This window comes from Cryptomeria japonica, chromosome 11 (assembly GCF_030272615.1).
Source record: "Cryptomeria japonica chromosome 11, Sugi_1.0, whole genome shotgun sequence".
In the NCBI taxonomy this organism is placed as follows: Eukaryota; Viridiplantae; Streptophyta; class Pinopsida; order Cupressales; family Cupressaceae; genus Cryptomeria; species Cryptomeria japonica.
In genome coordinates, this window is record NC_081415.1 from 278,888,256 (window position 1) to 278,914,792 (window position 26,537).

Here is a 26,537-nt window from a genome sequence, read left to right on the forward strand (position 1 = left end):
TATAATGCACCTAATGCAATTGAAGAAGAAACATTTGATAATTTACCATTTGAACCTAATGCAATTGAAGAAGATACCACATTGAATAATCAATTAAATGATGAACATATTACACCTTCTCTACTTGATGAATTAAATGTACATAATGCATCGATGTTAACACCTCCTAGAATCATTCATAGGAAACCAAACTATCTAATTGACATTGATGAGAATATATTGAAGCCAATGCCCAATAAAATGAATGAACGAACTTGTAGGAGAATGGTTAAAAGAATATGGCAAAACTATTTTCAAAACTTAAATCAAACTGCAAGATGTCAATTAATTATTCAAATGATTAAAAATTTGAATTTTAGAGAGACAATGAAAATTCTAGGCCTAGGATCATCTGAAAGTAACAGTGAAAGAACTATTGTCAGAAATCTATTTGATGCATATCAATCTATTGGTTCAAAATCACGTAGTAAAGATTCTAATGCTACTCGACGTGTCATTACATCAACCATAATGAGCAAGAAAATAAAAAAAGATCATTTGATAAGCAAAACAAGTAAGTCATTAAACGTTAGTAGAACAACATTAAGTAAAGCATTAAAGAGGCAGGAACAAATAGAGGAACCTAACAATAATTCTCTTTGGGCATTCTCGGGTAGACTACCATGCAAAGACAAGGTTGTTGTTGATGCACTAAAAACATTAATTGAAAAGTTTTGGCATGACAACATAAGAGTATCGCCCAACCAAAGAGATGTTGTTAGAAGGCGAATTGGGTCTACAAATCATGAGCCACATGCCAAACACTATTTAGATATGACTTAAACTAAATTTTATGAAAGATTCCTTCAAAAGTTTCTTCAAATAAGAATTTCTCAAAGATTTTTTGAAATGGCAAAACCTTTTTATATTAAGATTAATCATGTATGCACCATGTGTTTTTGTAGGATGCATATTGAATTTTCCATGCATTATGATATTTTTCATCATATTTGTTCTACTTTGCACACTAACGATGTTTTGTAGGAATGTAATATACAAGCACCTCCTAAGTCGGTAAGATAATTTATTTTGAGTGTGCTATGTAATAGACATGATGGTTTCATTTATTATAAGATGCCTTGTTTGGAAGGTTCTTGTGCTATATGTGGTGGTTTGCAACGTTTACCAAGATGCGTACATTTGGAGAGCACACATGAAATTGATACGAAACTAGTTTCTTTCAGAAAATACAAGATAGTCACATATGGAGTTAAAGATGGAAAAGATTTGAAGAGATGTGAGCTAGTGAAAAATGATATATGTGTAACTCAATTTATGAAAATGTTTCAAGAGAAACTAGTTTATGAGTACATAATGCATACACATAGAGCTCGATGGTTAGATGAAAAATTCAAGTTATGTAAGGACACATTTCCTCTTGGCACCATTGTCTCTATAGTTGATTTCACTGAAAATTATACACTACAACCTCAAAATGAAGTGCAATCCATGTATTATCACTTTACACAAGTTTCTATTTTTGTACACATAACATTCATGCATGCAGATGATAGCACAGAGGAGGATAAAAAGGTTGTAAGAGAGTATCACTTCTACATAAGTGATGATCGTACTCATTCATCGGAGTTTGTACAAGGATGCTTTAAAGTTTTCTATGATAGTTTAAGGGAAAGGAACATACGATACAACTAACACTTAATATGGTCAGATAATTGCACCGCACAATTCAAGAATGCAAGGATGTTTTATTGGTTGACAAGGATGCATATGGCAAGCGATGTACAACATTTTTGGAATTTCACTAAGGCTGGACATGGTAACGGAGAGCACGATGATGTAGGAGCATGTGTGAAAATAGCCCTATCTAGGGAAGAATTGAAGTACGAAGGTGGTGCTGAGTTGGTAGATGCAGAACAATTGTGCGATGGTGTAAGTCTACGATGGGTCCAAGTAATCTAGGTACATCAATGGTTCGTAGATATTTTTGGTTGATCACTGAATCTAACATTGAAAACTATCTAGATTGTTGTACAGTTGCAAGATCGAGTGACATGCACTCATTTATGAGTTCAAATTCAAGTTCACTGCTAATTTATACGAGACAGATGGTATGTTTTTGCTCTTCATGCATGTATTGTTTGTGGGAAGAATGTGAATCACAAGAGTGGGTTGACAAATGGTCTTGTAGACCGTTGGTTCCCATTGATTCATATCAAATTCCCAAAGCACTACAATTGAGTCAGATGGAGACATCAGTGGATTTTGACCATGTATCCGACCTAGTGGATTCAAGTGATTTTTTGAGTTAATTTTTTTGCAAGTATTCTTTTTGGTTCATTTTGTTGTACACCATATTTTTGGTATTAATTAACACTTTATAAAATGCAGGTCATGTGTATGCAGTTGTTGCAGAAGAGAACAATGAAGAAGGAACATATTACTATTTGTGTCATTGTGTTGAGGAAAAAAAGAAAATTGACAACCACAATAATTGATGAAGAGGGTATTGAGTACCCAATAGGGTCTGTCGTCGTGATAGGAACATGACTTCGGAGATACCCTATCAAGAATTTTGATGTTTGGTTGTTCAAGGACTTTGAAACACACAGACATATTCTTCATTTCTCTAACCTTGTTGTTGCAATAAATATTCATTTGATTAAGTATCTTGGTAGACCTCATAACAAGATTTTATGGAAAGTTCGTGAATCTGACCACGAGGCAATACTTGACACAATATGGGTTAGAGCCGATCCTGAAGGCTCACTTGATTGATTCTACGGTTCAGAGTAGAATGATTTTGAGAATTTTGTATAAATCATCGACGAGTTGTTCTATATTCATTTTTTGTATATATAAATGCCCATGAGTTGATTTTTACATGTTTAGGGGCATAATTTTGTATATTTAAATGGCAATGAGCTGATTTGTACATATGTAGATGCCAAATTTTGTATATTAAAATGGCGATGAGCTGAATCGCACATATTGTAATGCCAACTTTTGTATAAAAGCCCATGAGATGATCTGTATATTAAAATGGCGATAAGTTGAATCGCACATATTGTAATGCCAAATTTTGTATAATTTGACCATATTTAGAGGCTAATTTTTGAATAATATGTGACAATATTTTGTGACTATTTTGTGTGTCAATGTTTTGTGACTATGTTTTGAGTATATTTGATGTGTCCCTAGTCAATCATGAGCATTCTTGATTCTTATATAATCATGGATAATTATTTGAGTCATTATCGAGTCATAGGGGTCATAGATTGAGACTAGATACAATTTGAGTAAAAATTGTCATTGTTGTCAAAAAAAAATGTCAAAAAAGTTGTCAAGCAACTTCTACATTGAGTCGATACGGTATGACTCTCGATGTTTTGACGCTTTGGGATGCACGACAGGGGCATGCCTAGTGTAAACCTGCCCACCCAGACACGCTCGTGATATCGGTTTGTGCACATGACGAACTAAATCAATTCTAGCCAATCTTGCAAGTTTTCATTGCATGCAACTGACGGTTTCTACAGTAGGCAAAAAAATGCTAATAATTGAAAATGGCTCCCGAGTTGTCGAAAACCGAGATAGGCCATTGTAGAGGAGCCTCACGTGACCCCACAGGATCAAATAGATCGACCATATGTGTCTTGGATTTGAAGAAACAGTCCGTCAAATTTTGACAATTTTTTGGACTTAGGGCACTTGAGAGATCACACCGGTACGGTATGACTCTCGACGTTCCGACACTTTAGGATGCACGACAGGGGCATGCCTAGCGTAAACCTGCCCACCCAGATGTGCTTGCGATGTTGGTTTGTGCACACGACGAACCATATCAATTCTAGCCAATCTTGCAACTTTGCATTACATGCAACTGACGGTTTTTGCAGCAAGCAAAAAAATGCTACCAATTGAAAATGGCTCTGACTCATCAAAAACTGAGACAGGACATTGTAGAGGAGCCTCACGCGACCCCACGGGATTAAATGGATCGACCATATGTGTCCTGGATTTGAAGAAATAGTCAGTCAAATTTTGATAATTTTTTGGACTCAGGGCACTTGAGAGATTGCACCGATACGGTATGACTCTCGACGTTCCAGTGCTTTGGGATGCATGACAGGAGCATGCCTAGCGTAAACCTGCCCACCCGGACGCGCTCGCAATGTCAGTCTGTGCACACGACAAACAAAATTTGACTATTGCGAGCGTGAGGGTTCTCTCACACTAAACACATTGTTGTTTTTATTCATATTGTCGTTTTTTGTTGCTTATATTCATATTGTTGATTACATATGAAAATATTCATTTAAATTTATAAAAGAGCAGCCACCAAATACAACGAATACACAATAATGAACTGAATACAAGGAGTTTTGTAGCGTTAATTCAACATTTTAGAAATTTTATCAAATCATATTCCACGATTGCAATGTTTTATATCATATATTTTTGTTGTTTATATTCATATTGTTGATTACATATGCAAATATTCATTTAAATTTATAAAAGGACAACCACAAAATACAACGAATACAAAATAATGAACTCATTACACATTTATTGGATCGAATATCGATATTGATATATATATAAAAGGCATGTCTGCCAAGTCAATACAAGTATTACAAAAATGTGGCATATGTCATGTCCAAATCGATATACAATAAAAATGTAGAATATATCTACATGTATTGGTCATTATATGACCAAAACTAACACTATATGATCCTAAACTTGTGGTGGATCATCAAAATCAAGCCTCTTCGATGTAGTACACAGCTTTGTAGATGGCTGCAAAACCATAGTTCAAAAGCCAAGTTAGAATTCTTTTGTAGAAAATAGTTCACAATTAACAACATAACTATGCATTAAACTTTAATTCCTTTGCAATTGAAATGTAGATTACCTCATCGGCTGATCTAGGAGCTAATGTCTTCGCTCTCCTCTCCTTGTCACTCTTAGGAGTTTTCTTGAAGACATACTTAAATGGATCCACGTTATGGTCATACCGCGAAGGGGTCTATTGTAGATTAAATGTACAATTAATACAATGTACTAACATAAATATATCAAAAACACTTAAAAGCTGTAATATAGAGAACAATGATGTACCTGTGCCTGAGATGCTTCTCCAATGGACTAAGGATGGCTCACCATCGATGTAGAAACTGTCGCTATTACCTATACAAAAAATGTTCAAAGATTAAATACAATAATTATAATGATAAGTATTGAAGGTTAAAAACAATTAATTTTACATATCAAACAAAAGTGTACTGGATCCTGAGATGCTTCTCTAGTGCAAGGAGGGTTCGCCATTAACAAAATAGGTATGGATATTTCCTGTATGAAAAAATTATAAGATTATAATATATCACAAGTTCACATGTACGCATGCATATAATCATGAAATCAAGAAAATAAAGTAGAGATACATACCTTTGCCCTCTCTTGATCCGTGGGCGAATCAGGTGCTTTCAACAAATCCACAAAGCTCAATGACCGTTGTACATGTAAAATAGACAAAAAACACTAATCAATCTACAAACCCCGACTAATACTTGATTTCAACATTTTCAAACAATTGTACAACTAAAATATGTTCAATTACCTTCTTCCCACATTTTGGCGTCTTCGAGGAATTCTTTTTCTTAGGATGAGCCCTAGACGCGGAGGGGGTACCCTAAAAAAACAAAATTAACATGAGATATTAGTACAGATCATAAATTAAACATAATTTTAAAAATATAAAATGAAATGATTTGCATATTCCATCAAAACAATACATAAAAAGAGTTGTACAAAATATGATACTGTATAGCCTTGTAGGCCAAAATCGATCGCTGAGAGCATGATGTCATCAATCTGGGACATTTCGTCCCCTGTCAACACCTACAAACCAGAATTTGGACCAAGCATTACAGATAGTTAGTATATCTTGTATTTTTTTGAATTCAAAGTGTACTATTCTATTTTAACATGTTACAAAATTTATACCTCAGGCATCAAAGTTGCAGCTATAGTAACTGGGGGAGGTGTATGGGATACCGCTACTGCATCCTGAAATGCATATTATTTGTCTCAATTTAAATCAATGTATAAATGAAAATTCATTTATGTAATTACAAATTTAAAGTGACTGATAAATAAAATGTTATGAATTCAAATCAACACACTTGTGTCTGTGGCTCATGGGCAAACATAATGTCCATCAACTCATCTGTTAGCGCGACATCCTCAACTGTGTGAGCCTGACATCTACAACCACAAATCATGCACAAACGATATGAGGATCCATCTGCACCGACTGCATCATCTATCCCTAAGCAACTGACAGACATATACTAGATGGGCTCTCTGTCGCCCTTTAATGGCTCATCATCCAATACAATAGGGTGTGTTAATGACGTTCCATGCTGGATGATGGCACCGGTCAATGTTGTGGCCACCTGAAGAGTTTGTAGCTCCATCGACTCTTTCAGGTCTAATGGGACAACCTGATGCACCTTGGGTTTGGGTGTTAGGGGGCAGCAACTCTCCGCGGGTAATCGCCTATGGGATCCAGGTCTATCTTGGGCAGAGCCACCACCTCTACCATGAAACTCTCTCATGTCAAAATCGTTTGGCCACACATTGAGCACAAACTCACAATATATTTTTCTCAAAAAATATAATGGCACCTCATAATTATTACAAGGTGGATCATCAAAGACCATCCACCACCTCTGCCAAAAAAGATTCTTCATCTGCACATTGGTACACCAATGTATGGGAAACCTCTTTGCATTAAGAGGTAATGACTGACCAGTTTTGGGATCAACAAAAAGGGCACATATTTGTTGTTTAGTAATTTTTTTGGTTTTTACTCCATCGTATGATAGCCCATTGACATAGAATTGACGACACCTATCCCTAAAGATTCCCCATTTGGTAATTTCTATGAAAACAACTATGACACCACTAGCTAATGTTTCTAGGCTAGTGGCAAGGGATTGATGATGGTCAAGTTCATAAGCTTTCAATTTAACAATCAGTCTATTGATTTTAGATGTATTTTGTCCTAACTGATTAATTAATTCTTCTTGTGTTTCGTGTGTGCGGTCAAAAGGAGGAATTGGGGGTAGTTCTTGTGTGTTTTTAGGAGGCGCATTTGGTTGTTCTTGTGGGTTTTCAGGAGGTGCATTTGGTTGTTCTTGTTCTAGATTAGAAGAATCTGGTTTTTGAAACAAAAAATGAAAAAACCTAATCAAAATTAATGAAATTAAATTCAAAATGTAAAACAATTTGCATAAACCGGAAAGAAAGACAAAAATAAACAAAAAGTAACCTTGATCCATAGCTTGGAGGACAAATCTAGCACCCCGTTCGCGGTTTAGGAGAGGAAATGGGAAAAAAACAAAGTTAAAAACGCGCTATTCATGGGTAAATGAGACCCAGTTTTTTTTAAAAAAAAATTTTTTACCAGGCACCGCGTATGTGGTTTTATTTGGATTATTAGCTCGTACACACTCATTTTCCTATGAAAAGCGCGTACGTGCTCATTTTCTTAATCATAACGCGTACGTGCTCATTTTTCTAAAATCAGCGTGTACGTGCTATCTTCTCTAGACTCGGGAAGAACAAACCCAAGTGCGTATGCGAGAATTTCAAATTTTAAAACCGCATACGCACTGCTTGTTTTTCCATGTTTTTTTTGGGTGGTGTCCACTTTTCTGACAACCATTTTTGTGCACACGCCCATGTTCATTTTTTTGACTAATATAATTTATATGAGAAATTATAGATTCCAATGGTGATGTAAGAACTCTTTGATGTGAAGTAGTTGTACTAGAATTTTTAATATATTAATGCATATTTGTAATTCTTTTTTTTTTTTTTTTTTTAGTTTGACCTAAAAAATTGCTTGTATGTCATGAGGAGTTCTAAGGATAAATAGAGTTTCATGAGGGTTGGGCTCTTCTTGTTCTTTTGTAGGAGCTCCTTCCACCTGGTTTGGATGATTAGTGTTACCAATAATTACTGAGATATTTTTAACTCCTAAAATGAATTAAAACTATGTAAATAAATTTTATATTACATTAAAACATAAAAAATTTACCTCAACCTTGTGCATGCCATGTTGGCATTTGGTAGCTTGCATCCACTCAAAGATCTCAAAAATGTGCTCACACTTTTCCTTTCCCATGTTAGGGCTTCTGCCAAGTCAGGGATGAGTTCAAATGAACTCAACATCTCTTGTTTTCTAATTTTTAATAGTAAAAAAAGGCAAACATTTTATAATGATATGCTCATTTTATTGTTCCCATAGATCAAAAAATGGTTGTTAGCCACTTTTTGGTATCTCACCTTTGTGCACATTTCCATTAATAAACCAAGGTATATCTCATGCTTCCTCTTACAAGCAAAAATCATACATAAACCCCTATAAAAGTGATATGAGATTTAACAATTCACAAGGCTAACTTTAGAAAGGGTCATAATAGATGTTGGTGATATAGAGAGGGCATGTTTAGTGTTCATTGTTATCTTTTAAGTTAAGTCTTTCAACCCATTTAGACTAACGATGATTCTCATTTGAGTGATATTCTAAAATGCAAACTTCATATTATGTTAGCAATATAAAAAATGTAGATAAGAAATTATACTTGCAAGATGGACAAGTTAGATTAAAACCTGTGGTGGAATAACACACAAAAACACAACAAACTGTTAGTGTTATTCAACCAAAAACTAATCTAAGTAGACATATCCAAAGAGATACTAAAAAAATGAAAAAATATTTAACAATGGAAATAAATATAACAAGGCATCTCCAAATGCCTTCTAACATGCTCTTAGCTCCTCCTTTGTTCCTCTCCTCTCCAAGTTCCAAACTAGTGTAGCTCTCAGCAGCTTTTTGCACTATGGATGCTTATGGAGGTTCAAGATTGAAACGTTTACTCTAAAATGCTATGCAAATGTGAATAAAAGCTAATATGGGATGCTATGATGCTAAAATGATTTATTTTAGGCCAAAATAACAAGATATTAGTGGTTTATGCTAAATGCTCTCTAAAATTCTCTATATCTTAGATGCATACAAGTTTTCAGGATCCGAAATATGAAGAAATGGGCTCTATTTATAGGAAAAATATAGCAATGGATGGTTGAGATTGAGTAATCTTAACAAGGGTTAGGATTGAATGATATCAAATCCATGTGAGGGCTTTCAACCCAATCCCATGAGAACAAGTGTCAATGTGAGATAGGTTGAGAGGAGAGGGAATAAGCATTAAATGCTTGACATGACCTGAGAGTTAACTTAGGAGTTAAGGTCAAGGTTAGGTTGAATGAATAAATTATTTATTCAAAGAATAAAGCTTTATCCAATGGATAAATTCTTGTGCAAAGGCAAAAGGGATAACTATGGTCAAAACAATAAATGCTTGATGAGACACATGAGTGCAAGTTGAATTAACCATAAATGGTTATGTAAGAGCCATTAATGGTCATGTAAGAGCTATTAGTGGTTTTGGAAGACTTTAGAGGTTAGATTGTTGAACACACAAAGCATTAAATGCTTTTCAAAGACTTTGAAGTCTTTGAGAAGTGATTCCAAGTTGCTTAGGAATGTGACAATAATTAGGGGAGGGATTAGGTTAATTAGGAAGGGTTTAGAAGAATCTAGAAGGGGGTTTAGGAGTGCAAGTGGATTTGGTGGGTGAGGGAAAATATAATTTTAATTAAAATAAAATTAATTTATTTCAACTTGTGGTTGCAAGTTGCATTTGTAGCAAAATGCAAGTGGGGGGGAATAAATTATTTAAATAAATGTTTTATTTAATTTATTTAAAAGAGGAAAATGGGATTAAATGAAATAAATATTATTCATTTAATTGATTTGTGAATTTGGTATAATGAATTAATTAAATATTAATTTAATAACTGGTGGCTTAGTAGATTTTTAATCAAATAAATATGAAATATTCATTTAATTAAAATGGACAGATTTATGTGACTACAATACTTCTTGTCTCTAAATCGATTCTTGATGAATGCAATGAATTGTGATGAATATCACTATTTTGTTATTAAAGTAATCCATGGTCTTGGTGCTTAAACTTAAATTGTTCTTTCAATTGCAATTTTTTTTAATGTCTTAGTCAACTTTTTTGTAACATGTATTTGTAATATACATAAGATATTGCAATTATATGAGATTATAACATAGGATATTAATGTATCAATTATTTTTAAAGCAACTTCAATTTCAATATAAACTACATTAAAAAAAAATCTTGTAGTTGACACATATTGGACCCATATTTGATATCCTTACAAATTATTATCTATATTAATAAAGTATGATGCATTGAAAGTCACTTCTTTTTAATATATTCATCAAAATCTCTTAAAATATTACATCCAAGATTATATTTGTAAACTAATTAAAAAAAAAAGCCACAAATTATATAAATAATAATCTCAATTAAAATACTACATATCTATGACTTTTCATCATTTTATATAATACTTTGTCTAGACTATTTAATAATACGTCAAAATACTTTTATTACTCTTAATTAAATTTATAACAACATATATCACTAAGCCTTAAATAACGGGCATTCGAAAACTCCAAGGAGAGAAATTCAAACAGGCTTTCTGGCTTTGTCTTTTTGGACGTCTTACACAGGTATATGATGGGAAACACAGGTATATGATGGGAATATTTCTTGTTCCATAACAATCTTGACATGTATTGCCTTGAACAGTACAATTTTTACATGATTCTATTGTTGGCCCACTATTTACATTCTGCATTTCTATAATTTTTGAAGAAATTGTTTTTGTAATTTGATTCTGTGGCTTATTAGTCCTGGTTTTCCTGGCAATAGCTGTCTTTTTGACTGAATTGCAAACTATTCACACTTCTGTTCCTTTCGAACGAAGAGCTTAAACTAATAAACAGCATACAATCAACAGACAATATTAAATCTGGATAAGGACAGAGAGAGAACACTGTCAATCTACTTTGTATGTAGAAGAGGATTAACCTGCTCGACGGGAAAGGGGAAATGCCTGAACAGTGTTAGATGAACAGAAAAGTAACTCATCATTGGTACTGTAGAAATCCATTTATCCAATTCAATGTCTACACTTGCGCTTTTCATTGATGTCCCTGTCAATGTAACACCAGCAGAGAAATCTCAGAATCGACCTCCCCCATTACCCTATGTTTTTCTTAGTTTTTAATTTACCCGCTCTAAGTTCCACCTTCTTTAGTAGTACATGGCATACTCACTGACACTACTTGCCTTGTTTCCCAATAATATCCATGGCTTTCTATTGTTTAAGGATTTGGGTTTTGGCTGCCTGTTGCAATTTATTCTTCCTTTGCCAAAATACATATGGTTTTAACGCAAGTGCTTCTGTGTTTGCCAACATTTCAATCAATGGAGACGCTGCCATAGCTGAGACAGATAGTGATTTTATATGCGCCAACTTAGACTGGTGGCCACCTGATAAATGCGATTATGGGACGTGCAGTTGGGGAAATGCTTCTTTGCTTAATTTGGTAACTCCCTTTCACGCACTCCCACTTTCACTGCTTGCACTGGTCAGTTTTGCAGACTTTCGATACTGTCTTGACTCTGAATTATGTATCTTTTTGTTGTCTAAAATATAAAAATCAGTTTAACTCTGTCTTTAGTTGTTCACAAAAATTTATTAAGTTGTCTCAAGGGTGATTTATTGTTACTTCTTATATGGCTTTGATCAGTAAAGGATTTGCTGTTTTCATGATTGTCAAAGATGGTTTTGAGCACCTCATCGGCCACTGAGATGGTTTTTAGCAGTCAGGATAAGTGTTGTTGGCAAAGGTCGATAGAATAGTCAAAATTTCACAGCCCTTAATTTGTTCCATTATTATTAATAGTTAGTAACATATCTAGTAAGCTATTTTGTATGCTGTGCAATTTTAGAGTGCTGGCTGATTAAAAAAAATAAAAGGTATAAAAGGTGATTGTATAGGCTGTTTTAGGCCACTGCGCCAGAGGATAATTTAAGTCCACGACAGGATTTATTTTCAAGGGTTTTCTCATATTCATAAATTGTTAACCCCAAAATTTTCTCTCATGGGAAGGGTTTTCTTATGTTCACAACTTTTTTATCAGGGGATTTCTTTGCAAGGAGTAATATTACTTTTTATTTTATATCCAAAATTTGTATCGTGTCCAAGCTTAACCACTAGACCATTCTTGTGGAAGCCCATGTGGTCAATTCATTTCCAGAGCTTTCCTTTATGTTTACCTTATATTGTTCAAGTTTTGTATCGCTAGAGACCATGAATAAATTGAAACTTGCCAACCCACCTGCAATATCAAAATCCACATAACCCTTTATCAAATTCCATATAGAGCTTATCTTGTGGATGATATTTTCTGCCCAAGATAAATCAGCAGGGAATGCCAACTGTATATGAATCAGTCAGATCAATATCACCTTATTACGTTATATTGTTCAAGTTAAATGTGAATTACCAAGGTCAGGTAATTTGAGCCTTGCAAATTGGGTGCGAATGTGCAGCATTGCTGAATAATCTGAAGAGCTCCATTTCTTCCAATTTAAATGGTAAGCCAAGTCTAGGCATTGATAAGAAAAGTTACTCCAGCAGGTCAAAGCTTAAATTTTGATGCATGGCTAGGATCAAATGGAAATTCCATTAGGTCATAAGAATTTTGAAATCAAAGCTGATTACTATGGTCTCTGCTCAGTGTGTCTAGCCCTTTACTTACCTTTCCAAACTGCATAAACTATTCTATTAACGATTATGCATCTATCATCCACCCCATACATTTTTTTATTGTTGTGTAGTAGATTTCATCAATTCCGTAGCACTAGTTAAAGATGCGTTAAAATGATTATAGCCGCTGACCTAGTTTTGACTTCTGCAATATTTAATCTTGAATTTTGTAGCTAACTAATTGAACTTCTTCAGGGTCCCTTTTCCTTCAAAAAGTGGGTTCTGATATCTTCTAAATCTCTATCTGGTAAGATGCTAATAGAGTCATTTTTAAAGAATCAAATTTCACAAGTCTAATTTTGATATCAACGTACAGAAAATTATGGATTAGTATTTTCTTTTTCTATGTAATTTACTCATCGTAAATTAATCACCACTTAAGTTATGATGATGTTAGCATGTTTTGCACAGGTCATTAATTTTAAATATGATTCTTGTAGATGCTTGCTACATTTATGTACATGCTTGTTGAATCAAGTCAATCATATGAGATTTTTTTATCAAATCTTATTTAACTACATGGAATTTACAGCTTCTTGAGATCAGCAGAACATGGAGGGTGCTTAATTTCTCTACCTTACATGTTAGACGGTCATATGAATAAAGTGTTATCATGCGACTGCACACAAATAGGAAGTGCAACTCACAATAAAGATTAAGGCTTAGGGAAATAAAAAAATAAGTGAAATTTGACATCATAATATCAATCTTCAATGTAGAATTTATGTTTAACACAAATTTGTGCTATTTTGAGAACTGCCTCTTCTTAGTTTGCTCTAAATAAATATTGTATTACAGTAAATTGAAATATTGCAGAAACATATGACATGCAACCTTGGAAGACATCTATAACAATAATATTGTGACTAAGATCATGTTTCCAAAAGAGGGATTGTAATTTGAAACCAACAATGAGTAGCAAAAAATGAAAATTTTCTTTCTGAAAAAGTAGAAATTTATTTGGTATGTACTTCTAATTTGTCCAACTGACTTATTACAGGATCTTGAAAGCTCACTGCTGGAAAACGCTGTGAAAGGTAAGCATCATGCCTTTCTTTTTGCATGATGCTAAGGTGCATTATCTGTTGAGCCTTCCATCTTTAAGTTGATAAATGATAATTGACAAAAAAAGTAATTTTGTAGCATTCATGATATTTTAGTCACTTTTATGCATGTAATATAAATTTAAATAAATAGGTTCATGTATCTTTTGGGAGGAAAATATGCCATTTCCACCTTAGGAGATAATTTATAGGTTCATGTATCCTTTTGGGAGGAAAATATGCCATTTCCACCTCAGGAGATCAAGCTGCTTTAGACTTTGTATGGATTCTCTACATTATACCCGATTATTAATATATGTTGACAGTTGCCATCAGTTATTTGACACTTCTTGAGAATATACTTTAGGTTACAAAATGTAAGAATACTTGGCTAACATTTTTAGTGTGCAAATGTACAGCTTTTGATGCATTGAAAATAAGATTGGGTGGATCACTGGAAGACAGAGTCATATATGATGTTGGAGATTTGAAGCAACCTTGTCATCCTTTTACCAAAAATGTTTCTGTAGTCTTTGGATTTATAGATGGATGCCTTCCCATCTCAAGATGGGATGCCCTGAACTTGTTTTTCAGGAAAACAAGGTAAGGTTCTTGACTAATTCCCAGACCACTTATCGTTGCCAGCTTAATCTTCTATTGCTCAATCTGTAAATTGTCAGCTGATATTGAAGTATGACTATAGGGCTGTGGTAGCATTTGGATTGAATGCTTTGAATGGAAGGAAAGAAATATCAAAAGGTGTTTGGGAAGGACCTTGGGATTCAACCAATGCTAATGATTTTATTCAGTATACAGTTGATCATGGTTATCAGATAAATGCATGGGAACTAGGTGAGCTGCTATTTTAAGCTGTTTTGACATTTTCCTATGTTCAGTAAGATCTTTTTATATGAGATGCTTAAGTATGGCTGGGGTCTCATGGAGGGGGGCTTCCTAAAAAATAGAGCTGGAGCTGCTGAAACTTTTTAGGAATATTTTAAAGCTTCTGGTCTCCCAAATTTTATAGTGCAGTTCAGCTTAAAAGTTTAAACTCCAAAATTTAAGGAAGCTGGTGGTCTTATGAATACAGTAGCTTTTTCTTCTATACTGTGCAATGATAAAAATAAATAAAAAAACTCTTTTTCCTTCCAAAATTATTTTTTAACAGCAATCTAAACTTAGATGTTTGACAAGTGGCAGATAACATTCCTAAGCTGGTGGGGCAATTTACAGCCCACTCCAGTTTCACCCACTGAAATATGCAGTCCTAAAAAGCAGGGGCTGTTATTTTTTAAGAAAAGATTCCAAATAATACCGTAGCATAAATTTTTTTTTTATGGGACCTCCTGCTCCATGAAAATAGAAGCTTAAGTCCCCATTGGACCCCACCCTATGTCATTGTATTTGATCTAGAAGTGCTATGAAGTGCACCCAATTTTTCCTCAAGAACATGACAAGAAAATTTTCATTTTTGGGAGCAGGAAATGAGTTGAGTGGAAGAAGAGTTAATGCTACACAGTATGCAGCTGATGCAATTAACCTTCATGGGATATTGGAAAACATCTACAAGGATTTTCACGTGAAACCCCATCTTGTTGCACCTGATGGAGTTTTTAATGCAAGTTGGTATACGGAATTTCTTCAGCAATCGGGACCAAACATTGTAGGTGTTGTTACACATCATATCTACAATCTGGGGCCAGGTATATGAGATATTAGCTTTCATTAAAGTCTGTTCATCATATCAAGTATTTAGATGATACCATTGGTTATCTGATTATTAGGTGTGGATGAGCATCTTGTGGAAAAGATATTGGATCCGTCTTACCTTAGCCAAGAAGAGTCTATATTCAAAAGCCTCAAAACCATCTTGGAAAATTATGGACCTTGGTCAAGAGCTTGGGTTGGTGAAGCTGGCGGAGCTTATAACAGTGGACACAATCTCGTCACTAATGCTTTTGTCTCTAGTTTTTGGTAAGGTTTTCTTTTCTGAAATTTCAATTTCATTTGTTCCCGAAATTTTAAAACTGTAGATTTTAAGATTTAGAGTTTTCTTTTCAAAAGAGGAATGCAACTTATCAAGAGTCTGTCTTCTAGATCAAATAAAATCATGAGACATGGTAAAAAATCGAAAATAAACAGCCAAGAAACAAAAGACCAAAATCATTTTTCACCAACTCTATGAGTAAACACACTAGTTTTTCCACTTGTCCTTTGTTTTTGCCAGCCTTGAAATAGCATTGCGTCTCTTAGGTTATTCATGGTCTTTTTTCTTTTCCTTCTTTGTTCTTTTTGTGTTTATATTTCACCTTTGCTTGGCAGCAATCCTGATGTATTTTTGGTTTTATGGGAGTGTATGTATATACAAAAACACACATATATTTAACTATGCATGTGTGTATATATACATACACATAAGTTGACTGTCAAACTCCAATGTTCTTGAAGCGCTAGACAATATTGCATGGGATGTTTTTCCCTGTAATAGGAAACTTGCATTTGAATTTTCACTTTGGAGAAATTATAATTAATTCATTTTCCTCCTTGAGTGCACGAATGCTCACTTCAAGCTTCAATATGTATTCATGAATACACAAAATGACTGTTACTGCACCTTGTGCTGATTTTCTTTTGGCATGTCCAGTTTTTTTATCCATTTCTCTCTAGCACAGTGATATACCAGAGGCAACAGTTTTTTCATCTTTAAGGAACATTTATTGGAACTGCCACAGGTATTTAGATCAGCTTGGCATGGCATCCACATACAATACAAAGTCTTATTGCAGGCAAACCTTGATTGGTGGCAATTATGGGCTTTTAAACACAACTACTTATGTGCCAAATCCTGATTACTACAGGTACAGCTTTAAGATCCGTTGTTTATTTGGTTCTTGGCATTTTTATTTATTTAATGGCTTAACCAAAGGAAAAACTTCATACTAAATTCAAATTCCTGCTTTGGGTGATAGACATAACTAAATTTGGACACAAACATAGTCCTGAAACTTTTGTAATTGTGAATCAGTGCACTTCTTTGGCACCGACTAATGGGAGAACGTGTTTTATCAGTAAGTTCAAATGGAACACAATACCTGCGGACTTATGCACATTGTACTAAGAATGCTGTAAGTTTCTAAGCTTATTTCATTGATAAGCTTTATGTGGTACAGACATAACATTTGGACATAATTTGTATAATTCTTGCTTTGAATTAGTTTCGCAGGATACAAACATACTAAATGATCACAGCCTGCATCCTCTGTTTGCTTTGATGGAAAGGAAAGATTCAAATCTGATAGTTCTAATTAGAAAAATTAAAAAATGTGATAATTTTAAATTTTGTGAATTCTTATTTTGTTGATTTCAAATGTATACTCTCTGTCCATTTTCTCTACCAGTCAGTATAGGATATTTCAGAGAGAAAATTTTACATAACTGAGATTAATGAATGATATGGACGAATAAGTAATAATCATTCAAATGAATTCTTGTGATCTCATTAGTTGTAGATATACCTTACATCCATTTAAATCAATCGCTTTATAAACTAAGCAACACAATTCTTTGAGATTTGCACAAATCCATCTAAACCATCCACCCTTCTTTGCAAGTAGTTTGCATCACAATTACTATTCACCTATGTTATTGTGGTTTGCTTTTCACCCTCCATAACCATACCAGTATGAGCCTGGTATTGTTTCTGGGCAGGTACGACTGGAAACGCCGAGTTTCCCAAGGCAGGGGCTCCTACATGGGTATGTCCCCTGGCAAACCTGGGATATACCTGGGTAGGCGCCTGGATACGCAGGGTTTTTCTAGGCCATGCTCAGGCAATTGTAGTGCCATTTTTCATATAAAAAATCTCAGTTTAAAAAATTACAAGCTATCAATTTGGAATTGATCATAGAAATACTCTTTTGGAAGAAAAACAAAGTGCTTGATGCCTTTTGTCCAGGGTCTAACTTCCTATCTTTGGAAGGAAAAGTGGGAGAAAAACAATAATTTTTTTGATAAATCTCTATATGGCAGGTTGAAGAATGCATGTATATAGCCCAAGCGACAGTCAAAGCTAAAAACTCCCATAATCTATTTTCTGTATTTGATGAGTTTTCACTTGAAAAAATGGTACAGTGAAAGACATTTTAATTTAATGGTTACTTTTGTTTAGTTTATGCATATTATAGTTAAATTTGTTTATTTAGCTACAATTTTTACTTTTTAGTATAAAGCATGGAGTCCAAATGTTTTATTTCAAACACACTCAAACCCCATATCTATATCTGTACATCAAGTGGTAACTTACTATCGACATTTTAACTTGGTTAGGAACTTCATTAGTATATATTGTTTGCGTCTATAACAGAAAATTAAAAATGGATGGCTCAATGCTGTCTTAGTGGATTAAACAGTAAAAACTGTTTACTCTATAGAGCTCAGGTTCAAATCCAGAGTTAGGTAGGGTAGTGACACTGGGGAAATATAAAAAACTAAAAACTAAGTAGCAGTATCAAAAGTAGCTCTTTTTATTACTTGCATGCTTCATCATTTCCATCATTTTTTATGCACATTTGAAAACAGTTGCTTCATCTTAGTTGATGCACACTTAAAAGCAGAATTGTGAATAAAAATTCCAGTTTTTTGGGTGACTGACTTATGAGAACTATCAATTTTTCAGACAGGAGTCACCGTACTCTTGATCAATCTTGGCAAATTGGATGGTATTACTGTTGAGGTTTCTATTTATTCTCAAAATGGAGGGCAGAAGAATCTTAATGCAAGGACTGATTTGGTAAACGGGAAATCTAGATTGGAGTATCATCTAACAGCAAAAGATGGGGATTTACACAGTCAGACTATGCTCCTCAATGGAAAAGTTTTGGATGTGAGTCCCAAGGGAGAGATACCTTCTTTAGAACCAGTAGAAGTGAATCCCCAGACCCCTATTTCAGTAGCTCCTCTCTCAATTGCATTTGTAGCTCTTCCTTATGTTCAACTTCTAGCGTGTAGCAGGTAAGGAATGTATGCAGATCCAAAATAATAATCAAAGTTGGTGTTCCCTTTGAATCATCAATATTACTTGAATCAAGATGCTATTCAAATGTGGTACTCATTTCCAATGTTCGATTTTGCTTGACAAAAGATCATATTCTTTGATCTAAAGAATGACTAGCAATCTTGCTATAAAATTTTAAGTTAGCTAGTAAATTATTCTGCAGTAACATATTGACATATTTTTTATGACAGGTATTTAGATATGACAGAAATATGTGAAGCATCAAAGCATATGGGTTGTTTTCATTTTATTTCTTATAGTGCTTATTTTTGTTGTGATTCAGATTTGGTAGAGTTGAGCTTACACTATCTATTCTTTTCTTCACATTATATTTTCCATTACCTTATTCTTATTTGAAATTAGTTTCACATCTCAAAAGTTTTCACTCAATCAAAACCAACAAAATACAATAATGGAGAAGAAAATAAAATAAACTAGGATTTTGAAGATCGGAATTCAGAAAGGTCTTAAGTTTAAAAAGTCCTAGGTTTGGTTAATGCACCACTGCCCTTCAATAAAGAGAGTATATTGCTGTTTAAATATCCAGTGGATGCTAATCTTTGGAGTTGTAAAGATAAAATAAAAATGGATATAGTCTTTATAATTCTTTTTTCTTTAATTGGGAATTAAAGTAAAGCATGATAAAACATTTGAATCATTTCATCATTCTAAATTAAAGAAGAGAAGAGGTTGCTCATAGGATTGAAAGAAGAGGGTTGTAAGGATGTAGTTTTTTTAAAGGCTCATGCCATTCGGTTTGTGGTTATAAATGTGCTAGATCAAGAATTGAAATTAGAAAACTCCATAATCTCACTACTTTCCATCTCTATGTTAGGTCACTATCGTGCATGGTTTTCTCTTAGTCGGGTGATTTTGTCCATATGATTGCAAGAGTGTACTTTTCCTACAGTCGTGTCTTGTATGGTTGTGTTTTTGTCACCTACAACTGTACAACTTATTACTTGCAAGAAAATTTTGGATGGTGCCATAGGAACCTTTGGGGGGCTTGTCCTTGGGTGGGAACAATAAAACTTCATCATTGATGATCAAGCCCCACAAAGATTTGAAAAGATTGTAATAGACCTGAGGAATTATGCATAGTATTTTGAAGTGAATATGTGCAATTATAAGTGCAAATAATGACTTCTAATATATGGTAATGTGTTCAGGCCTATATAAGCTTCATGCCCTAAATCCTATTATTATCCACATGTTGATAATTGTGGTAATCTCACTTGAAAGATATTTTTTATGATTGTTTATGGTTGTTTGGGTGTAGAAAAAGATAGGGATGCTTACTAGAGTGTAAAAGACAACATTGAAATGCAGAAAAATATCTTTTGAATGTTGTTGACACAATCATAGTAGTCATGTCCAACGAACATTATTGTGGGTGTGGTAGAGTCCAAGCTATTTGGATGACCTGGGCTAAAATACAATTGAAGTGTTTGGGTGTAAAAAGGCCAAGTGTGAAATAAGTTAAAAAAATAGGGGTTGTTGATTGATCATAAGTGTTCATTGCAATGTTTATTAAGGCTAAGGGGCAAAAATCAATTGCCCAATGAGAGGAAAAAATGCTAAGTAGTAATTTTTCATCTCTACAATGGTTTTGTGCAACAAATATTCATGTTTCTCTTACTATTATGATAAGCAAGGATATAACTAAGTGAAATTTAACCAAGTGAAATTTATTTGTGTGGCAATATATTGATTTGATGTGTATGAGAATCAATCACACCTACATAAGTATCCTAGGTAAATTAAATCACAATGAATAAACAATCTAACCTAGGATAAACCATTGAAATTGATAGTGTTATTGAAATAAATGCTCAAAATTAAATAAATTAAATAATGGTTCTTAGCTAGAGGTTTGAGTAGGATTTGACTATGGTAGATGTTGCTAATTGATTCACTAATTGGTGGATGAGGGGATGGGGGGACGGGACAACCAAGGGCCTAAATTTGGGGATGGCCAGGGGATGGTGGGGGGATGATGGCGAAGTGATGGTGGGGAGGCAGTGCTAATATAAAAATAGAGGTGAATTAAAATCTTCAAGGCAAAATTTGCAATATAACATCTTTGTGAGCACCCCATGAAAGACCAACTAGTTTTCATGAAGTTAAAGGTTGCAATCAGTATGTAATGGCATGTGACACATATTAAGTGATCTAGTGGCAACCCTACTAGAGGTGGTGGAAGTGGCAGAAGTGGTGGTGTTGTGGGGGGACATTTCTCCCAAGTCCCTAAGTCTTGGAAACGTCCCCCTATAGGGGACGCGCGCTACTTTATTTTTATTTTTTTATTTTTATTTTTATTTTTTTTTGGGGGGGGGGCGAAGTGGCGTGTCCCCATGGAGCACTGAAAAATTGTAACTTGTCAAACAATTGCCTTGGGACTATTAAAAATATTACTTGATGATTTAGTTCACTTCCACATATATAGAATTGATGTCCACATCTATAGAATTGTGTTAGAAATCTATAGATGCATAAACAAGAATTTTTTAAGAGAGATAAGATATAAAATATAGATGAATAATACAAATACAAACCAAAGAATCCAAAAAATGTGCAAATGTCAAGATGACAAGTGTGCGTAAAGAGATCACAAAGAGAAGCTGCATAAAATAGTGAAAATACAAGCTAGGTAATGAGTTTTTTATAAACTTGAGGAGGGGGTCAAAGTGGCAAGTCCACTCAATAGTGAGTGACCACTAAGCAGTTTAAAACTAGTAAATGCAAATCCCTTGTACGATGATGACACTTCAACAACCCACTCAATTAAACTCAATATATTAATCTAAGAAATTTTAATAAAAGTACAGGAGAAACTTAGGACATGGAAATAAAAACCTACAATAGAACCCTTCCTTAAGTGTATCTTATGTGGGTGAAAAGATAGGTCTAGACCAATGAAGCGCAATGAGGTACCCATTTATGAATAAACCCCCCCAAAAGAGAAGAAGCCCTCCTCCCCCTCCCCACTCATCAAAAGAGGAAGTATGCCTTCTTGAATAGAGAGTATAATGGAAGGACTAAGAAGACCCCCTAAAGTGAACACCTAATACACCTCCAACAAACCTCACAAATAAAATTTCTTTCATTGAAAGGTTTGGTGAAGATGCCTATGATATTCTCTAATGTCAAACAATACTAATGAATAATGATGTGATCATGAATCACCTCCCAGATGTAGTGCAGATGTGTTTTAATGTGTTTGGTTCTCTAGCGATGGACTAGATTCCTTGAGGCCTATTTTGCACTTTGGTTATCACAAAAAGATGACTATGGAATTAGAGAATAGAATGCTAAACTCAATGAGAATATTCTAAATCCAAATGGCCTTAGTAGAAACATTAACTACTTCTTGATACTCAACCTCTATTGGTGAAAAGTAATTGCAAGTTGTTTCTTACTTGACCAAAAAACTAAATTGGAACCAAGTGAGAAGAAATACCCTAAAGTAGATATACAATCCTAGGAATTGTCCACCCAATCTAAATTTGTGTCCCACCAAGTCAAAATCCACACCTGTTGTTTACTAAATCCCATAATTGTAATTACCCTAAGTAGGGAAGAATCTACTTTCTAGTGCAACTCACGAGCCGCCTACATTGTAATAACCCACCAAAATTTGATCCAACAAAATTGAGTATATTTTTTTTTTTTTCATTATGTTTTATTCAATTGCATACTTTGGGCATCCATCCAATTAGGATTAGGCATTCATCCATTCGGGATGAGCTTCTAACCATACGGGTTAGGCAATTGTCCATACGGGACGTAAATTTCCATCTATCCAATACGGGATAGGCATCTACCCATACGGGGTAGGCATCTATCCAAACGGGATAGGAGATGCTCTGGCCAGAGACTTAGACTCATCGGGACCATTCGGGTCCTGAGCCACTCACTAAGTACTACATTCTTCTAACAAGAATGCACCGAGGTCGCCGTCCTTAGGAGTAATAAAAAAAATAATACAAGCTTGAATTCCACCTCGGAATTTGGCTTAAAGCCTCGGGAAGTCAAGCGAATCCATACGGGATTCCTTCCGAGTATGCATTGAATTAAGTTTGATTATCTTATCTTTCAATTAGGATTCTTACTCAACCAAGCCTAGACCCCACCCACGAACGCCTGAGTACGAGGGACAACTCCGTCCCAAGACTGCCTACATACCCGCTTCGGCACGGGATCAAGGCGTAAAGTATGTAGTTCTATTTTCTAATCTATGGTTTGATGTAAACTAATTTGTGGGTACGCAACCCTTTCTAGGGTCAGTGTCCCAGACAGTTTCTCTGTGGTTGCTACCCACGATGGTAGCACTTAAGCGAAGGCTCAAGATGGCCTATTGCTTGTGGCCTAAACAAAATAACTAGATCCTAATACTTATCATGAGCGTCACCCAATTGCAAATCACCAATATCCCTTCGAGATGAATTAAATAAATAAAGAAAGTAAATTTCATGAGAGCTTTTAACTTGACCATCCCTAAGAGGGGTTTACTATGGTTTATCTCAACGGATGTGAAATTCATTTAAGAGTTATCTTATTAAATTATCGATCCAAGAGGGATTACCCGCCCCTTGGATTTTTAACTTCCAAATGTCCCTTATTACTCCCCGACGATTTATAGGGACGATGCCACAGACGTCGTTAATGCAGCTTTATTAGGCGTTAAGTGCAGTAGTTCAACACGACGGCATTACCCGTAAACGTGACCCAGAGGCACCATATATACCGAACGCTGCTAGTTTTGGGTTTCCAACTTCCTTTGTTTAGTTTTCTAATCTACGAATAACAAAATGAAAGCGTAATAAATTGAAGTAACTACTTGAAGTGTAATTTGCATAACAAATGAAACTTGCATAATAGTAATTGCATGAAAGATATAATTATCCTATAAATAATTCGCATGCTATGAACCATTAACGAAAGCAATTAATCTATGATGTAAGAAGACTTAACGAGTCCAAAATAACATTAAATCTAAGTATTTGTAATAAGGTAAGTTAATCTCTAAGGACCAATCAAGTGTCCCAACGATTCTTAATTTTAGAAGAATATAGTCTACAATTTTAAAGTTTATTAAGGATAGTTTAATTACGATCTTGCTACACATTAATCCCATTTTTTTTATTGAAAGTCAATATCCTTAAATTTACACTAAGGAAAAAAAAATCATCATTTCCTAAATGTCATTATTATCAAACTTAAAAATTTAACTAAATAGTAATTAACTTAGATTATTATTTAAAAAAAAAAAAAAAAAACAAATTAAAACTTCAAATTTCGAAATAGTAAAAAAAACAAATTTTAAACTAAATGGCAAAGGCTTTGTTTATACATTTTGATGGTATGTAGGGTTGCGGGGTGGGGACCACGGGTCCCATCACCCCTGCGGCCCTGCATGCGCAGGTCCGCAGAGGTGAGGGGACCCGCGGGCCCCTCCGTACTCTGCGATGGTTCAACGTAACCGTCCATGCACATTTGCCGACGTCCAATGAAAACGCCATGCGTTACGGGAGTTTTTGGGAGGTTTTTTTCTAACGTTCGATAAGATTTCTTGCTTTTTGGTTATTCATTTATATATATATATATATATATATATACACATATATATATATATATATATGTATATATATATATATATATATGTATATATATATATATATATGTATATATATATATATATGTATATATATATATATATGTATATATATATATATATGTTATAATATTATCATTGTCATTTTTCTTATACAGGAGTATTATAATTTTTTTCTTTTAAAATTATTGAAGATTACTCAGAGCAGGGTAATAATAGGTAATTAACAATGTTTGTAGATTAATTTCAGGGACAAAATGAAACAGTAACCAGAGGGATTTTTCCATTTCCTTTGTTTTCCACACAGGGAAATTCATTCACAGAGAAAAGAATAGTTTATTTCTTTTGTTTTTCACACAGGGAAGTTCTTTCACAGAGAAAGGAATAGTTTATATCTTCTTCTTTTATTTCTTTTGTTTCCTACACAGGGAAAATTCATTCACAGATAAAGAAGTAAATTTGTTTGTACACACAGGGAGATCTATTCACAGAGAAGGGAGATGATTTATTTATACACACAGGGAGATTTGTTCATAGAGAAAAGAGAAAATTGTTTGTACACACAGGGAGATCCAATTTTTATCAAAATAAACTGAAGACAATGAATCTAATTTCCATTTACTCTACTTCTTTCAATCTGAAACTAATTTCTTATCAGAATTAAAACAATGAATCTCATTCTCTACAAAATCTGAAACTAAGAATTACAAAATCTGAAACAAATTTCTTATCAAAAATTTAAACAATGAATCTCATTTTCTACATAATCTGAAAACTAATTTCATATCAAGGATTTAAACAATGAATCTCATTCTCTACAAAATCTGAACTAATTTTTTATCAACAATTTAAACAATGAATCTCATTCTCTACAAAATCTGAAACAAATTTCATATCAAGAATTTAAACAATGAATCTCATTTAAACAATGAATCTCATTCTCTACAAAATCTAAAACTAATTTCATATCAAGAATTTAAACAATGAATCTCATTTAAACAATGACTCTCATTTTCTACAAAATCTAAAACTAATTCTTTAACAGAACACAAATGAATTTCATTCTCATAAATAATTTAATCAAATCTAATCTACCACAAAAATAAGATGCATAAACTAAGTTGAAGGAACCTGGATGCTTGAAGATGGTGTAGAGTCTTCCTTGATCCTCCAAATTGAAGAGAAATCCTCCCAACAAAATCTTAGCTGCCAATGAAAATGGACTACAAAGGAGAATTTAACTTGCAGAATTTCTTATGGAAATAGCCAACACTTATTTTGAAACTTGTACCTCTTTTATAAAAGAATTTTCAATTTCCCACTACCTAATTATTAATTGAAAAAAAAAGAGATTCTCTCCCAATTTGGCCTCCATGCAAATTGATTAGGCTTAGTGGGAGGAGTTACATGCAAGGAGGTGGAGAAGCCTCTAGAAGCTTCTTATTCCTCCTACAACATGTGCCTTAATTTGGGTGAGGGAAATTAAATAACAAATTAAAAATATATATGCATTTTCCATGTGTGTGTGGTTTATTATTTTTATTCCCTTACAATATTCATTCAATAATTTATCCAAAGAATATAATAGAGTTTTGTATTTTAAATCAAAAAGGTGATAAAGGAGGGTTGTGACATACATGAAACGCAAGACCATTCTCACAACATATGAAATGTGAGATCTCATGTGACTCAAGTAGATAAGACTCTAACAAGTTGTTGGTAAAAAATGTCATCAACCAAAGGTGGAGAACATTGAGCCTTAAGTTTGACCTTTAATAGAAATGGATTTGGTGTTGGCTTATAGCCAACCATACAAAATCTAGGGAGCATATCAAGTGCATACTTGGGTTGGCCAATGAATATACAACCCGAAGATTGAGTGATCTCAATCTTCAAGAAGTAATGTAGTAGGCCCAAGTTTGACATCAAAAAATGATTGTCAAGAGTAGTTTTCACTTCTTGAATGGTGTATGAGTGTCTCCTTGCAATCAACAAGTCATCAACATAGAGAACCAAAAATGTGAGAGTGTCATT

At 34.1% G+C, this 26,537-nt stretch overlaps 1 protein-coding gene across 3 annotated transcripts; it reads left to right on the plus strand.

The window, feature by feature from the left end:
- The first annotated feature begins 10,612 nt into the window (after positions 1-10,612).
- On the plus strand, positions 10,613-19,139 carry LOC131054333 (heparanase-like protein 3). 3 transcript variants are annotated; one of them, XM_057988815.2, is made up of 10 exons: positions 10,613-10,704; positions 11,463-11,566; positions 13,794-13,830; positions 14,256-14,439; positions 14,540-14,688; positions 15,318-15,539; positions 15,621-15,810; positions 16,569-16,694; positions 16,862-16,961; positions 18,512-19,139. In XM_057988815.2, exons 1-10 carry the CDS (start codon positions 10,689-10,691, stop codon positions 18,848-18,850), a joined length of 1,467 nt encoding a protein of 488 aa, XP_057844798.1. In that variant the 5' UTR covers positions 10,613-10,688; the 3' UTR covers positions 18,851-19,139. The 3 variants fall into 3 exon arrangements, with proteins under 3 accessions (XP_057844798.1, XP_057844797.1, XP_057844795.1); XM_057988814.1 differs by having other exon boundaries at positions 10,625-10,704; positions 11,451-11,566; XM_057988812.2 differs by lacking the exon at positions 10,613-10,704 and having other exon boundaries at positions 10,738-11,566.
- The last annotated feature ends 7,398 nt before the right edge of the window (positions 19,140-26,537 follow it).

Coding starts and splice junctions, on each gene's coding strand:
- LOC131054333 (XM_057988812.2), top strand. CDS start 11,327: ATGGCTTTCTATTGTTTAAGGATTTGGGTTTTGGCTGCCTGTTGCAAT. Junction 15,540..15,620: donor TATCTACAATCTGGGGCCAG/GTATATGAGATA, acceptor TCTGATTATTAG/GTGTGGATGAGCATCTTGTG. Junction 16,695..16,861: donor CCAAATCCTGATTACTACAG/GTACAGCTTTAA, acceptor ATTGTGAATCAG/TGCACTTCTTTGGCACCGAC.